Consider the following 16911-nt stretch of genomic DNA (forward strand, 5'->3'; position numbering starts at 1 on the left):
TACGGGAGCAGCATCCGGATCCGTGCAATGGAGACATCATGTAGTCTTATCTCACCAAAGCACTTGAGGATTTATTCTATTGTTGGAAGACAGGATTATGGCTGGTGTCCCTAATGAGTGCCATTGTTGCAGAAAATGTCTCAGAAATCTCTGCAGTGCAGCTCATGCGTTTTATATTTTTATAACTGACAATAGCAAAAACTATGAATGACAAGTTAGACTGACTGGCAACATAGAAAGCATTTACTATTTTTGATTAATAATTCTTAAAGTAAAAGTAGTAATGCACTGATGCTATTCATAAAAATGATCTAGTTTGGTTTTGGTGATTAGTTTATTCCAAAACTGCAACAACAGCAGCATCCTGCTCAGTCATGAAGCAAATATCCACAGAAATGACTGCTGAGGGCGAGGATGTACGGCTTGTTTCTTTTTGAGAACGACGGGTTATTATTAGCGTCAACATATCCCAGTTTACAGCTTATGAATGACAGGTTAGCCAAGCTCCAAAGCCCCCATTTGTTTGACTCTTTGACTCTATTTGTAATCATAATTTGCAAAAGGAGGATCAGGCTGTAATAAATAAGACTTACAACTAGTAACTGAGACCACGAACTCAACAAGAAAATGTTTACGAAGGTCGTGAATCAAGTGAGAAGTTGGATCGTTTTCTCAAATACTTCTAATAATAATGATAATAATGGATTGCATTTATATAGCGCTTTTCGAGAAACCTCAAAGCGCTTTACAATACCACTATTCATTCACTCTCACATTCACACACTGGTGGAGGCAGCTACAGTTGTAGCCACAGCTGCCCTGGGGCAGACTGACAGAGGCGAGGCTACCATATCGCGCCATCGGCCCCTCTGGCCATCACCAGTAGGCGGTAGGTGAAGTGTCTTGCCCAAGGACACAACGACCGAGACTGTCCGAGCCGGGGCTCGAATCGGCAACCTTCCGATTATCAGACGAACTACCAACTCTTGAGCCACGATCGCTGTCAATAAGACACCCCCAAAGAATCTCCCCCTGCTGGCCAGTAGAAAGAATGCAGGTTTAAAGCACTACTGAACTGGCTTCACTTCACAAAGGCTAAATCTTTTCTTAATATATAGTGTATCGGTGTCAGAAGCAAGTTTAGGTTAAACATAACCCTAAATTATCTTTGAATCATGTGGCTTTGTGTTCGTGCAGCTTGTTCAACAAACGACAGACACGTTACCTTTCCTTGTGCGATGATGTAAAAGGTGCTGCCCTCCTCTCCCTCTCGGATGACGTACTCGCCTTTGTCATAGTATTCCTAAAGGGAAGGAAGGGTGTGAGATCGGGGGAGGACAACCGTCAGAACTGAGACGTTGCATTGATTTAATCACTGGAGCAGCCGGTCTGATTCCTGGTAGCCGGGCCCTGCGGGCTGAGAGCAGCTGTCAGTGACGCTCAGTCATTCAGAGCCTCTCAGCCTGCTGTTCAGCAGAGATTTTCAGGGCTCATGGGGAAAATGAAAATTAAGTCAATAGAAAAATATTAATTATGATGTTTTTAATGTCTGTTAATGGGGGCTTGAGTTAGGATGAATTTGTCAGCCAATTTGTGTTTGACACATGTTTTAAATGAACACTGAATGAACCTCAAATGAATGCTTGAAATGAGGTACAAATATTTTCCGCAGAGAGGGCTGAAATTAACTTTTCAAAATGCCACAGATTTAAAAATTGCACTGAGGTTTATGATTACACAGAGACCACAGAAATGTTTTCCAATTAAACTGGTTTAAAGTGATCATTTAGATAAAATATGACGTGTATATAATTATTATATTATATGATGTGAATAGATCTATATGTGGATGGAGCTTTAAGATAATAAACTGACTATACAATGCAGACAGTAAAAAAGGTCCAGCTGACACAAAGTCAATATTCCAATTAATTCCAATTAATTTCAAATACAAATCAGTCACTGACTAATCATTTGTTACATAACTGAATCTACAAAACAGGCCCTCTAAACTCGGTGGCCGACAGGTGGACACACACCTGCGCTCTCTGTGATCTAATACTGTGTTTCTACCACTTCGCCAGTTAATTAACAAGATTTGGAATTGGTGATGCAATATTGGCCCATGATGCATCGTGAGATGATCGATGGATAGTGAGTTCTATTGTGACACATTGTTGCTTGCTCTGTAGTGCAGATCGTGTCCCGCATCAGTGTGTTATCATAATACTACAAACATTACTCATGGGTGAAAAGACAATTAGTCAGCCAATCAGAAACATCATATAATAAAAGCTGTTATGTAGTTCAGTCATCATGACACGCTCCAGCGACTTAAAATCACGCTGGACTTGTTTCCGAGTTTAACTTTAGGAACGTCATAAAACCGAGCGACACTGAAATTCTCGAGTCAAACACTGAGGTACAGCACGTTCTGCCAGCTCTCTTCCAGAAACAGATTCCTCCGCTTCATCCTGTCAGTCGCTGTTTCTCTGAAACCAACATCTCAAGCATCCCAACCGCAGCATTAAAACCAGACCGCTGAATCAGCGAGCTGGCAGATCGCCTTCCATTTTAAAGCTTTTAGGTGAAGAAAGGGAAGCGCGACGAATGAAGGTGACCAGGATGAAATGTTGCCTGGGACAGAGGCCAAGTTCCTGCAGCTGAGACAACCGTCCGCGGCTATAATCCATTTGACTATAGAGGACCAGAAGTGAACAAACAAATCAAAGCAACCACGCGTAAACATTCCCGGGTGTTTACTGTCAAAACTCTTGACACAAGTGGCATTTTCCTTGAGCGTCCGAGACTGTTTACGCCCCGTTTACGCTTCAGGAGAGCCTAGTTTAACACCCGTCAGTGACAGCGGAGACAACATGCCAGGGCTTTGTTTATAAAGACTGTCTGGATCAAGATGTAGAGGTGCAGATGAGCGACGGCGTTTGACTTGTGTCTCAGGTTTGTTATACCAGACAACTAAGCTTGTCAAATTTAAACGCACGCCTCTTTACGAAAAGTCCTCTAACCTCCAACAATTAAATGCCCTTCTGTCCTACTTTACACTAACTTCTGGTTTGGTCAGTGGCAGACAGCCACTTGTGCTCAGCTGTGTTTGAGTTAAGTTCGAGTGCAGTCATTCTGTTTGTTTCCAGTCAGTCAATGAGGAACAGCAGACACTAAAAATGCATGTTTCTCCATGCTTGAAGTTGCAGATGCACTGTGACAGGGATCACTCTAGTCTTTAGCAGCCCCCACGTGGACAGGCTTCCCAGTGCAGCCCCCTGAACGCATCGTGCTGATTTCAAAGAACTGTTGAAACAGTGATGATATGCACACTCGTGCATGATTTCTAAAGTGTTCACGACAGTGACGGAAGGAGATTTTTTTGGTCTTTCCCACAGACTGACACTGTATTTGTGGGGCATGAAAGAAGGGGCACCCATGCCTTTTGAAATAAATTATTAAATAACACCATACTTAAGTTAAATAATAAATGAGGATTTTGCTGCCTCTCCACTATTCCAGACTGCAATCAGTGCTATAGATGGCGGCTTACCCCCTGCACTCCAAGCATAACCAAAATCATTTTATGTTTCCATGGTGAACATAATTAAATCATACATGATCTGCAAAATTCAACAACTTGACACTTGTTAAATTTATTCTTGTCGAGATGAAGTGATGCAATCTTCCAAGAGTGGTTAACTGTCTGGACCTGCGATATCACAAGATCACGCAAGATTTCAAACCACAGGAAAATCACTGGAGTTATAAGAGGCAGAAAAGCATACGCACATCACGTGTTTGTGGTTTAACCTGTCAAGGACAAAAACTTAGAAAATTCTGCATCAAGCCTTGTAATCATAGCTTTCTTATTTTATTTTTTTTTACTGTCTGGTGTGACAGCTCGGCAGTGGCGTTTCACCAGTGCTAACAGCAAGAATCCACCAACTGGCCATGGGACCATGGGTTCTCTCTGGGTACGCCACACTCCAAAGACATGCAGTTGGGTTAGGTTAATTGGTGAAAAAGTCTAAATTGCCCAGAGATGTGAATTGAGTGCAAATGTTGTCTGTCTCTGTGTGTTAGCCCTGCGATACACTGGCGACCCTGATAACAATAAGCGAAAGAGACTGGATGGATGGAGTGACGGATATACCACAGCTGTTATAAATCCATTAAAGTTTCATGTTAACACTCCAAAGAATAACTCTTTAAATGAACTTAAAACAATCATGGATTTCCACAATAATAAATGGCTTTCTATTAGCATTAAGTACTTTTGTTGGACTAATGTCATTTACATGGGTTGAATCAACTTACTTAAATTAACTTGGACTCAACTGCAGTAAATAAATTGATTCGTCATTGATTAATTAAGCTGATCCAACTCAGCTACATTAAGTTGAAATAACAGAATTGTGTAATGCTAAAATTAAAGCACTTTAATCACTTGGAAATCCTTTTCATGATTTTTTTCGAGTGCGTTTTCATCTGCTCTGCATCCTTGGTGAGCTGAGTGTCGGGCCACCTGCTGTGGGATCTGGTTAGTTTGTCTCTTCAGCTCACACTGGAGCTTAAATTTTAAGCATCTGAATCTGAGCTTGTTAGCCGAGCTGGGCTTCAGCATTCAGGCTCCGACTCCAGGCTGCAACTTTCAGGGTTGGCTTGTCAATCCATGTGATGACATGACAAGATGTTGCACGCCAGGCGCACAAGTGAATGAAAGGATACATTCTTTTCGTTGCTGTTTTATGTTTTTACTTTCAACAGACCCACTTTTTTTGGTCACTGAATCTTTCCAGTTCAAATTCCAACCAGCTGATCATACTGAAAATCATCAGAGAGACCTAAAAACAACTACTCCCTTCACACACTCACATGCAAAACACACCAAATTCCATTCCCCCACTGTTTGACAAGACGCTTCAATACTATCTGCCGGATTCTCACTGAACATCTGCACCGCTATTAGGTTACAGCTGCCCCCCTGAGAGGCAACAGAATCAGCTCCATTAGAAATGACTGAATAAGGAGATTCTCGTAGCAGGACGAGCGACGACCGCAAAGATCGTCCTTGAAGTTTCCATTGTGAAAAGAAGCTGAGAAAGCGCTGCAGAAATGCAATGCTTACGGAGAAAAAACGGACTATGCACGGGTCTCCTGCATGCTTCGGCTTACACAGTTACACACACTTCATGGTCTCACACCAAAAGCCTGTCACTCGCACATCTTTAAGAAATCACTCGTCCCCCATTTGAATAAACAGTTTCTGGGGCCTTAGTCAAATAATTATGGTAACAATATACAGCACCCAGCGATGACAGCAATAATATCGGCTCTGTTCATCAACAAGGTAATTTGTGAGGTCTTGCAACTGGCGGCAGAACGAATATGCTGACATGCAGTAATGGTATATGGCCAAATGGTAATGATATTTTGACAGCAGCTATCTGCAAAGCTGGGGCTCCCACGAGCTGCCAGAAGGTTGTGCAATACTGAGGCAATACAATGAAAAGTCAGGAGAAATAAAGATAATTTGACAGAATAACTTACCACCTCCAGGCAGTCCACTATTTTGCTTAGCTTGTCGTCTGGTAGATTAGCCAAAAGTGAAACACTGACGCAAAAGAAAAAGAAAAAACAGGCATTACATTGTTAAAACAAATCACTACATGTTATTATGCAGAACCTGGTTTCCTGTGTCACAGGACACCAGTTTCAGACAGTGCAACAAATCGATCATTTGTTTAATATCTCGTGGTATTGACTTAGATCCTGTGACCCAGTTTTGATGATAAAATACACTTGCGTAGCATTTTATCATGACCTGAAGCAAACCTTCCTCACTGACCCACAAACCGTCTTTGGTGTTGTCTTGACAACACTGGACCCCAAAGGCAAAGACAGAAAATGTCTGCACAAGGAGGCAAGACGGGTGGCGGTGGCACAAATCACAGGATGTTTCTTATAGTTTTGGCCCTCGGCGAGAGGTGTTTTACCTAATGTGGTCACGTCAGGTACACACCCCACCCTCCCACTGTTAAAGTCTTTATTTTGGGAGGGGCAACCAATCAGAAGAAAGCCAAGATAAGAAAGCTAAGCTTCCTAAAGAAAGATGAGAAGAAAGCAGAAACAGTTTGTTGTTGTTGTTGTTGATCTAAAGGGCTGCATCGAGCACCAGTATTACGTAAAAGGATTATTTTGAACTGTGAATCATGCACAGCTATTCTAGTAGACTCCAAGAATAAAAACACTGAGCTGGGAATGAGCAAAATAGGTCCCAGTTTGGACATAGTTTGGCACTAAAAATATTTGGTTAGGTGTGGAAAACGGTCCTGTTTGGGGTTGAAATAGACAGCTTTGTTCCTGCATGCTGGAAAAAAGTTGTGAAAAAGATGTAAAATGTGACACCACGGGGTGAAGAACCTATTCATGAGGAGTAAAGTGAAGCTGCTCTTGCTATTGCTCTGACCGCACCAACACCACCGGACATCTTGTATTCATATGTCTATTAAATGTCTCATTTGATCATTTTATTGGTGTCAGGAGTTTTTGTTGGACAGTCTTAGTGGACTTGAAGCTAACCTTCGGAGGAAGTTGCGATACTGTTCGTGTCGTGTCTCGGCCGTCCTCCTCATAATGTTCTGGAAAACTTCCCGATCCAAAACCCACGTCCTCACTTTGTTCACAGCTGTAGAAGCAACACAACATGCATCAGTACCACTACATGACAGCTGACTGACAGCTGGTTTAAAAGCAGCGTGTGCTGATAACAGCCATGCTGGAAAATTCACAGCACCTTGTCATTAGACACATGAAAATGCTTTGTTTTTCCAAATGGACAAAGGAGGTGAGAAAAACACTGTAATCTGTCCTTTATCTTGATGCTGAGTCACTTCAAATCAACAGAAACTCTGAGGCGGGCCTCTGTTGGTAAAAGGAGGAAGTAGCTGTGAAGGTTTGACATGAACCAGTAGCAAAGAAAGAGCTGCTCTTTATCTGCTTCATCTGTTATCACGGAAAACCCGCTGAGAGGCTTGTCAAACTGTCAGGGGTTTTCCAGTGCACCCTGAATATTGAGGTCATTTTGGCCCCCTTCCCCCAAGGACCAGCAGTCAATTTACTTGGTTAAATATACAAACTGAGACAAAGAGCACTCACATACTACATGGTATGCACTTTCCAAATGCCAAGAAGACAAAAACCAATCAGCACGAAAAGCTGCGGCTGTCATGTAAAGCCTCTGTCAACACAACCGCGCTGACGCGTGTTTGCTTCCCATCCAGGTTCTTCTGCTCAGCGTTTTAAGAAGCCTGAAACTCGGACGGAGGTCACTCCTGATTCTTTTGTTATTGACGTCATTCTGGAAGTTTCACAAATGCAACGTCAAAGCGATATGCATCGACATATCGATTATTTCTTTTTTGTTTCTTCTACTCATATAATGCTTTATTGTCTGCCTGTGCTCTCAGCAGAAGTCCAGGAATAAGGACAGGAACCCCTCATCGAGAAAAGGGACAGTTATTAGAATTTAAACCTCGCCTGTAAGATTCTGAGCTGAGCACAGTCATGTCACAGGCGTCACAGCAAAAATCTGGTTAAATTTGATGTGTGAGGCTAAATGTCTGGATCACAGCAGTTGTTTTAACAATTCAAACACACACACGTCTTTAATCTTTTAATACATGTGCCTGACGCTTTCTTTAAATGTGACGTCACTGAGATCACACAGCCATACAACGTCCACTCCACACACACAGACACGCTTCCCACAGGGTCGCGTCTCCCTGTTCAGCAATGACACGTCTGCGGCGTCTGGACAGTAACTATACAGTGGGGCAAAAAAGTATTTAGTCAGCCACTGATTGTGCAAGTTCCCCCACCTAAAATGATGACAGAGGTCAGTAATTTGCACCAGAGGTACACTTCAACTGTGAGAGACAGAATGTGAAAAAAAAAAAAAATCCATGAATCCACATGGTAGGATTTGTAAAGAATTTATTCGTAAATCAGGGTGGAAAATAAGTATTTGGTCAATAACAAAAATACAACTCAATACTTTGTAACATAACCTTTGTTGGCAATAACAGAGGTCAAACGTTTACTATAGGTCTTTACCAGGTTTGCACACACAGTAGCTGGTATTTTGGCCCATTCCTCCATGCAGATCTTCTCGAGAGCAGTGATGTTTTGGGGCTGTCGCCGAGCAACATGGACTTTCAACTCCCGCCACAGATTTTCTATGGGGTTGAGGTCTGGAGACTGGCTAGGCCACTCCAGGACTTTCAAATGCTTCTTACGGAGCCACTCCTTTGTTGCCCGGGCGGTGTGTTTTGGATCATTGTCATGTTGGAAGACCCAGCCTCGTTTCATCTTCAAAGTTCTCACTGATGGAAGGAGGTTTTGGCTCAAAATCTCACAATACATGGCCCCATTCATTCTGTCCTTAACACGGATCAGTCGTCCTGTCCCCTTGGCAGAAAAACAGCCCCATAGCATGATGTTTCCACCCCCATGCTTCACAGTAGGTATGGTGTTCTTGGGATGCAACTCAGTATTCTTCTTCCTCCAAACACGACGAGTTGAGTTTATACCAAAACGTTCTACTATGGTTTCATCTGACCACATGACATTCTCCCAATCCTCTGCTGTATCATCCATGTGCTCTGTGGCAAACTTCAGACGGGCCTGGACATGCACTGGCTTCAGCAGCGCAACACGTCTGGCACTGCGGGATTTGATTCCCTGCCGTTGTAGTGTGTTACTGATGGTGACCTTTGTTACTTTGGTCCCAGCTCTCTGCAGGTCATTCACCAGGTCCCCCCGTGTGGTTCTGGGATCTTTGCTCACCGTTCTCATGATCATTTTGACCCCACGGGATGAGATCTTGCGTGGAGCCCCAGATCGAGGGAGATTATCAGTGGTCTTGTATGTCTTCCATTTTCTGATGATTGCTCCCACAGTTGATTTTTTCACACCAAGCTGCTTGCCTATTGTAGATTCACTCTTCCCAGTCTGGTGCAGGTCTACAATACTTTTCCTGGTGTCCTTCGAAAGCTCTTTGGTCTTGGCCATGGCGGAGTTTGGAGTCTGACTGTTTGAGGCTGTGGACAGGTGTCTTTTATACAGATGATGAGTTCAAACAGGTGCCATTCATACAGGTAACGAGTGGGGGACAGAAAAGCTTCTTACAGAAGACGTTACAGGTCTGTGAGAGCCAGAGATTTTCCTTGTTTGAGGTGACCAAATACTTATTTTCCACCCTAATTTACGAATAAATTCTTTACAAATCCTACCATGTGGATTCATGGATTTTTTTTTCACATTCTGTCTCTCACAGTTGAAGTGTACCTCTGGTGCAAATTACTGACCTCTGTCATCATTTTAAGTGGGTGAACTTGCACAATCGGTGGCTGACTAAATACTTTTTTGCCCCACTGTAGATGTTAGAGCAGTGTGGTGTTGCAGCGCTTAGCACTGCTGCCTCTCAGCAAGAAGGTTGTTGGTTCAATTCTACTCTTTAAAGAATTTAACGAGGAGTGTGGAGGATCAAACGTCCCTTTCACTTTCCTGCCAAATGTAAAGGGGCGTATTTTCCCTGATCTTTTTCACTTTTTATCCAAACCTCAGTGTTCTTCTTCATCTTTTTAACATCTGCTCAACAAGTTTTGGGGATATCAGTGGATTATTTCGGTCACCTAGGAATTAAAAATCCCAGAGCCATTTTTTTTTCATTTATGCTCAGTGAGCAGCTTTCACCGGAAACAACAAGGTGCCATCTTGAAACACATTAATCAGATTTCATAATATATTCATGGCTGTCATGCCCAAGGCCTTCTTCAAAGACGAATAACTGCCAGAGACCATTGTTGTATTAAACTTAAACACAGAATAGAATTGACAGTCTTCAATGGGCTTTCGGATTTCCTACTTCTTTCCTGTCCCACTATCAGAGCTCTGCTAGTTCTGCTCCGTATGTGTAACCTGATGATAAACTTTTAAACTGGAACACTGCGACGCTGCATGTAAAGGTACAGTCTGGAAAAAGGAGGAAATGGGACACTGGGCATTAGGCTTGCGTTACATTTGGTGTTTGATTTTGTCTGCTGCGTGGGTCGCGGGTGATTCAAACCCTGGGGCACTCAGTGTGTTTCAACCTTAAAAAAAGCATCCTAAACACACTGAGCTCTGATGTAGTTTCACTCTCCACTGTACAAATTCAAAACAAGCAAAAAGAATTATGGATGCACAGCCACATTAGATCCAGCTGTGCAGAAAATACTTACTTACTTCTTAGATTTTTCTCCTGTTTGTTGACAAAGAATTTTATGAGAAGTTGTACATTAAAGGAAGAAAATAGAGCATAAAACATAAAACAGCAGCTTAAGTGCTCCTTGACATTAATCCTTGTCTTGTCTGTGGATCTCTGAAAGGATGAATAAAACACAGACATTCCCTGGTTTGATGTTTTTGTGGTGCTGGTGCAAAATCTTCAGGTGTTCAGCTGGCTTGAGATCACAAGATGTGTGAATCACTTTTCTGGTCACTGAACCATTCAGTAACCCCGAGTGCATCATCAGCTGCACGAAACCATCAGGGCAGAAGGCTTTCACTGGAAGGTAAAGGTGATCATCCAGAACCAGTTTGCATTGATTTTAGTGGGAAAAAGCTGTATGACTCTAAAACAGATTTGCCTTTACCTCGCACTGATGCGGTCCGCGTGCAGTTGTACAGAATGGCTAACTCCCCAAACGCAGTCCACACCATTATCGATGTGATCAGTTTGTTATGCTGAAACACATCCAGCTTCCCATCTGCAAATATGAAACAAGGACAATCAATAGGTTAAATTTTTAAACCCCAAATTTAGGACACAGACGATGAACATATCAGGAGCTAACTGAGTGACTTTTACATCTCACTTCATTCATTAAGGTCACGGTAATATCGTCTGGGTGAAGCTTCATTAGGTTTGTGTGCTTTTCAGGATTTCACCTGGCAGACGTGCCTCTTTAATATGCTGCTTCTCAGATTTATCAGGAAGAGAGAACATTTCCATTAAATTTCTAAATCTGCATATGAGACCAGAAACCCCACAAATGTCCCTTCTTTTTCATCTCCACTATAATAGAAATTGTAGCACAAATCATGATTAAAGAAGAGTTCTTTAGTCATTATAATTAGCAGCTGCTGATGTCTGCGTGAGTATTTAAAACCTCTGATGATGAATAATTATTCATCAGAGCTGTTTTGGTAACTCTTCACAGCACAAAACAAACGCTGTGTCGATTTAGCTCAGGTGCTGAAACGTCAGAGCTCAGCAGATCAACAAACCAGGACTCTGTAATCACTGAATTTTGATGCGGTTTCCTGCCCAGGGTGAGACATCACTTTAACACCAGACGGCAGAAGAAATACTTACGTTGTCTCTGACGAGCAAATGTCAGTTACTGGCAGAGGACAGACCATTGCTCTGAGGCCGCGTGGTCTTTTAAAAATACACTTAGTTGCCTGGTTACAACCAAATATAAACTGAATTTATTAATACATGAATACATCTAAATGAATAAGAAAGAAAAGATGAGGGGAGGGTGGGTAACTGTGAATGTATTAAAAATAAAGACGTAGTGGGTTATAGTGCATTTCACTCAATGTCCTTCCAAAATGAACTTTTTCTCTCTCCTGCCATGAATACATCACACCAGCTACATTAATTCAGTTCACTTCAGTTTTATTTATATAGCAACAAATCACAGCAGCAGTTTCCTCGAGGTGCGCTATATTGAAAGGTAGAGACCCTACAATAATACAGAGAAAACCCCACCGATTACATGACCTCCTCTGAGCAAGCACTTGGCAAACGTGGGAAGGAAGAACTCCCTTCTAACAGGAAGAATCCTCCAAGTGAACCTGGCTCAGGAAGGCGCAGCCATCTGATTATCAAATTCGTGGCTGACGCTGATGATTTAGAGAAAAATTTACCAGAAGCCGGTGCAGTTATTTATTTATTTATTTTCATTCCTCGCCTCTTTTAAAGGGAAACAGAGAAATTTTCATTAAATAAATGAAGTCTTTTCTTTGAGCAATTAAATTGATGAAAATTAGCCACATTTACTGACTGAAATATTTGCCGTTATGCCATCGACAGCCAACGAGATTTTGGTCTGTAGCGCTGAACTGATAAATCAGTGCATCCCTCCGTACTCTTCACTCAAGAAAGTACGAGAAATACAAACCCTAACCCCCCTAACCCTACCCCTATTGTTTCAACACACTCATCGGGTGGTGTTTTATAAAACCCAAGCCTTGTTACACTTTGGACATCTCACCAACCTCGACTACACCGAGGCCAAATTCATGACCTATGAGTTTTGTAATCGCTGCCTGTTCCCAACGAGAAAACACATTTCTCTCCTTTATTAACACGAGTGAGAAAAAATGTAAGCAGAAGACTCCCAAGTGGGATCTGCTGTCTGCACTTGTGTTAAATGTTCCGCAAATCCATTTATTTCTGTGTTATTCTTTGGAGAAGTGAAAAAGCTTTTTACTGGTTTCCCTTCAGTTCCTAAGAGAAACCACATGTAATCAACACTAAGTGAATGCATTTCAGGTTAGAAAAACACTGACAAAGAGCAGCAAAATAACTGGGAAAAAAATTCCCAGAATCAGCCCCAACAAAAGCAAAACAAATGTCTGAAGAAATGGTGGCGCGTTACCCAAGAAGGATGCACAATGTCCCTCATGCAGGTGCCTTTCATTTCCCTGTCTGGAAGGGCATCCAGCACATGTATATGTGGCCACTGTGGCGCCTGCATGTGAATAAGAGCAGCTTAAAGTAGCTTCTAATTGGATGATCAAACTTTCTGCCCTTCATCGTTTGTGCATGTGTGAAATCTGTACATTAAAAGTCAAATTGTAACTTTCAAAAGTAGCCCTCCATATATCCATTTTCATGACATCTGAGGCTTTAACAAAAACAAAGCACAGATGGTGCAGCTGTGCCGCACAACACAGTTAATTGACATCGCTTTAAAAAGCCCTTTGCCTGGACTCCTGTTTCTCTCTCTCCTCCTCCGCTTGCATCACTGGTGGGAGGGACTAAGCTGTGAGGCGAGGAATCAAGGATTTAATCAAGTGAGAAACAAGAAATGTCCTTTAATCCAAAAGCCTTATCAAAGCCAGGCCTTCTAGCAAGGGCACGTTCAAACCTGAAAATGATGCTCAACGTTTTGCTGTGAACATTTCTCCTCAAAAGGATGCGATAACGGGCAACAGGACAACCTCCAAAGTTATTTGCTACCTCACCACAGCGTCTTGTATATTCACCCTGTTGTGTTTGAAAAGCATGCATACAGAGAGTGGGCTTCTTTTGGTGCAAAACTTGAGTGACCTAACAGGTTAATAACAAACCACCAACAAAAAGAAAACGAGTCAAAAAACTTGAACGCAGCCCAGCTGGTGATGCAAACTGTTGCTTCCTCATAGCACATGGCTTCACATGTTGCTCTGGCTTCTCATTGGGCATTATGTGTCATATGACATCTTACACAAACGTCGGTGCCACAAGAATAAGCATGCAACAGTAAACTGAAGCAAGCGGTGGAAGGAAGTTTATTTTTCCTTTCAAACTTAAGAAGATGACAGGAAGCGAAAGTACCTGCCAGGACAAACAGATGGTTCCCAGGCTCTCCCTGCTTGATGACGTACTCTCCCTGCTGGTAAGTGTGCTCATACATGCACTCCACCATGTCTTTGATCTGCTGCAGCTCCAGCCTCTTCAGGTATTGGTTCTTGTTGAGGGCATCTGTCAGCAGCTTCTTTACACTGTCACAGACAGCAACAGGAGAAAAGTTAGAGAACCGAGCTTTACCGAGTGTTGCTGTTTGAAGATTAGAAAGCACAGTCTGTGTTCCCTGTAAGATATGAAAGAGTGAACATGACTGCAGGAGCAGTTACAGGCCCGCTGCTTTGTTTATCACTCGGAAACGTTTGCGTTTTTGTTCTTCTTTTAGGAGATGAGAGATTCAGGAGTGAAAGTAGTGGAACCAAACTATAGTCATCTTTCAGCTGCTTTTACTCCTGCACTTTATTTTGAATTAAGTAAATACTGCACGGGAGAAAAGCAAAGGCAGAAAGAAGAAACTTTTACTTATCAGTGGAGAGATGACTTTGAGTCTCTTCACTTCCTTTCTTGGTTTTCACGTTTTCCTTTCTCCCCTTTCCATCTGTGTCTGTTTCATCCCACAAATTATACTTTAAACACTGAAAACCATAAAAGTCAGCTCTTATATATTTAACCAATGTGATCTTTTGTTTTCATGGACAGTTATTTGGAGTCTGATATACATTTAAATGCTGTAAAAAGATTCTACGGTGAGAGTAGTTTTCCTCAGAGGGACCGCTCACCCCAGCATCAAAGGTAGATGTTGGTGTTTTCAGTGCGGTTCAGTGCTTTCTTATGCTGTAGAACCAACCACTCAGTTCTTTGGAAAATAATTCTGATTAACATCAAAAAGAAATGATTAGAATATTAGCAGAAATTCTGTTATTTTCTTTTTGCACTTTTACATTTTCATAACTCTTAACATAGTGACAAGCGCCTAAAACTGTTTCCCAGCCTTATATGAAATTTGTACACAAGTTAAATTCACTCACAGGTTGGAATTATTTCTTTAAAATCTGCGTTGCCATCATTCTTTATTATGAGCTTAATCTCTTCAAATTTTTCTAATTTTATAGTTTGATCTTTGTTTTTAAAATATGCCGTCCACATTTCTGACGGGTCACATGGTGCAAACCCACTCTTCATCAGACAGTTATGCAAAAAGTCCCCATATAAACAAACAAACCAGGGGAAAAAACAACATAAATGAAAAATAGAAAAGGTATAAGAATAAATAATAAATATTTATTTATTTTCGTTTTTTAGGCACATGATATTAATGAAAAACTCATATACATATTAGAGTGGCTGTTTTTCTATGAATTGGTGTCTGTGTCTGTTTTGACTGGACATCCTCTCCGTGCGTGTTATTATCTGAAGAGCAGATGTGCTTAAAACATTACAGCTTTCTTGATGCAATAAACTGAAATTAGACTCCTGCAGAGTGTGAGCTTTTGATTTGACTTATTTTCTCCTCAACATCTGCCCCATTTCTTTCTTTCTTTCTTTTTTGCATATGCTGCAAACATCACCTGAGAGAACGTGCTCATGTCTAGATTGGAAATCCCTGGATTGACTTGAGTTGAAAACCACCTTTGTGTGGCTCTTAGCCTGATTGATGATGTGAGGGTAAGTGCAGTCAGATAAGGAAAAGACTCGTGTAGTCATGCAAAAACCTTGTTGTGATCACTTTAACATAGGAATTATTTTCTTTCCGTCCTCATGCTTGTGCCAGCGGATTCCTGTTGTTGATCTACAGCCAACAACAGGAATCAGCTGGCACAAGCATGAACTTCCTGTCTGCGGTGATGGGTGCTTACGTCTGCACAGCGACATGTGTAGAAAGAAAATAGTTATTGATGAAACCGACCCAAAGATTGCAAACTAGCTCTGCCAGACCACTCGAGTCACCACTTGCTCATCACTCTCCAGTTCATATGTGTATCATGTTTGTAGAGAAGGTAAGATGCCAAACCTTGACTGCATCGTTCTGCGATAATAAATCATCTCAAGTGACATCTGACTAAACAAAGTTTGTGGATTTTTATTGTTATAATGTAACCAGGTCTTAATTTCTGCAAAGAGATGTCTCTGCAGCCTCTCCACACCCAAGTAACTTGGACAGATAACCAGCCATGGATGGGGTCACTTTAAGTGAGCTGCTTTACTTGCTCTGCTGAAGTTTCCTTCTCCCACCACTGATTACACTTTCACGGTGAGTTACTGATCCGTCAGGCAGGACTCCCACATCTACATTACTCACCACATTTTAAATATTTTGTCTCCTGTGAAATGATGAGTATTCGCAGCCCCGGGGCTCCCTCCTGAAAACAGATCGAGTAAAATTGGGGAAAACATAAAATCATCACGAGCTGTCAAAGTTCACCGATGTGCATTTGAACAGCTGCAGCGAGGGGATGTATACGGCGAAGACATCATCTCCTTTGGGGAGCTGTGAAAAGGTTAGGAGGCACGGTTGAATGCTAACTATAGATCACGAGAGCGAGTCGGACCTCGGAGAGGCGCACGGTGCGAGAGCTGGGTGGTCTGTTTATCCACCTTATCGTGTGTGATGAATTATCACTCTGGGCTTCATAAAAAGAAAGCAGCTGACATGCAGCCCTTTATTTTTCAGCCAACATCCCTTCCTCCCACCTAGCTGTGTCATTACCCTCCAACATGTTACCGTCATTCACACAAGTGTTGCGTATCAAAGCCTGCCTACATGAGGGTACCAGACGGCCTCATTTACATTCGTTTTGGTTATATAATCCATGCTGGGCTTATTAGCGACACATGTTTTAAACATGAGGATCGCATTGAGAGGGAGGGAGACTGCATGCTATTGTTTATTCACTGCAGAGCTCTGCGTTCGGCTTGTACGATCTGAGGAACACTCACGATGACAAAAATCTATTTTACTTTCATGCTGGAAATCTACCAACACTTCATGTGTTCATTAAAAGACCTTTTAAGTTGTTTTGCTTGTGCCTGAGCTACTTATGTGTGCAGTAAATGATGGCACATGAGGGGGGGTGAGTTGGGTCCCACGTTTTAGTTGTTGGTCTCAGTTGGGTTTGATCACAGGATCTCTGTACACTCTTCCAGACCGCCTAAACAAATGTAAAACACGACTCAATCGCTCGGAAATTGCTGCATTTGCTCTTATTTAAACCGCTTAAGAACAAAAGCGGCAGAATGCCAAATCGGAGGAGCCGAGGAAACACGGGTGGCATCTGTTACGT

At 42.1% G+C, this 16911-nt stretch overlaps 1 protein-coding gene across 4 annotated transcripts in view; it reads right to left on the bottom strand.

Moving 5' to 3' along the window:
• The window catches only part of prkg2 (protein kinase cGMP-dependent 2), a 42280-nt gene that overhangs the window by 20164 nt on the left and 5205 nt on the right, over window positions 1-16911 (bottom strand). The window contains exons 3-7 of one of the 4 annotated variants that reach the window (XM_004555677.4): window positions 13661-13827; window positions 10704-10817; window positions 6589-6694; window positions 5557-5620; window positions 1226-1303 (exon numbers count right to left, since the gene is read on the bottom strand). In XM_004555677.4, coding sequence (XP_004555734.1) covers window positions 1226-1303; window positions 5557-5620; window positions 6589-6694; window positions 10704-10817; window positions 13661-13827 — 529 coding nt within the window. Of the gene's footprint in view, window positions 1-1225; window positions 1304-5556; window positions 5621-6588; window positions 6695-10293; window positions 10519-10703; window positions 10818-11425; window positions 11501-13660; window positions 13828-16911 lie in introns of those variants that run through there. The other 3 variants (XM_012920360.2, XM_076891193.1, XM_076891194.1) reach the window with 3 other exon arrangements.

This window comes from Maylandia zebra, linkage group LG12 (assembly GCF_041146795.1).
Source record: "Maylandia zebra isolate NMK-2024a linkage group LG12, Mzebra_GT3a, whole genome shotgun sequence".
NCBI classification, from domain to species: domain Eukaryota; kingdom Metazoa; phylum Chordata; class Actinopteri; order Cichliformes; family Cichlidae; genus Maylandia; species Maylandia zebra.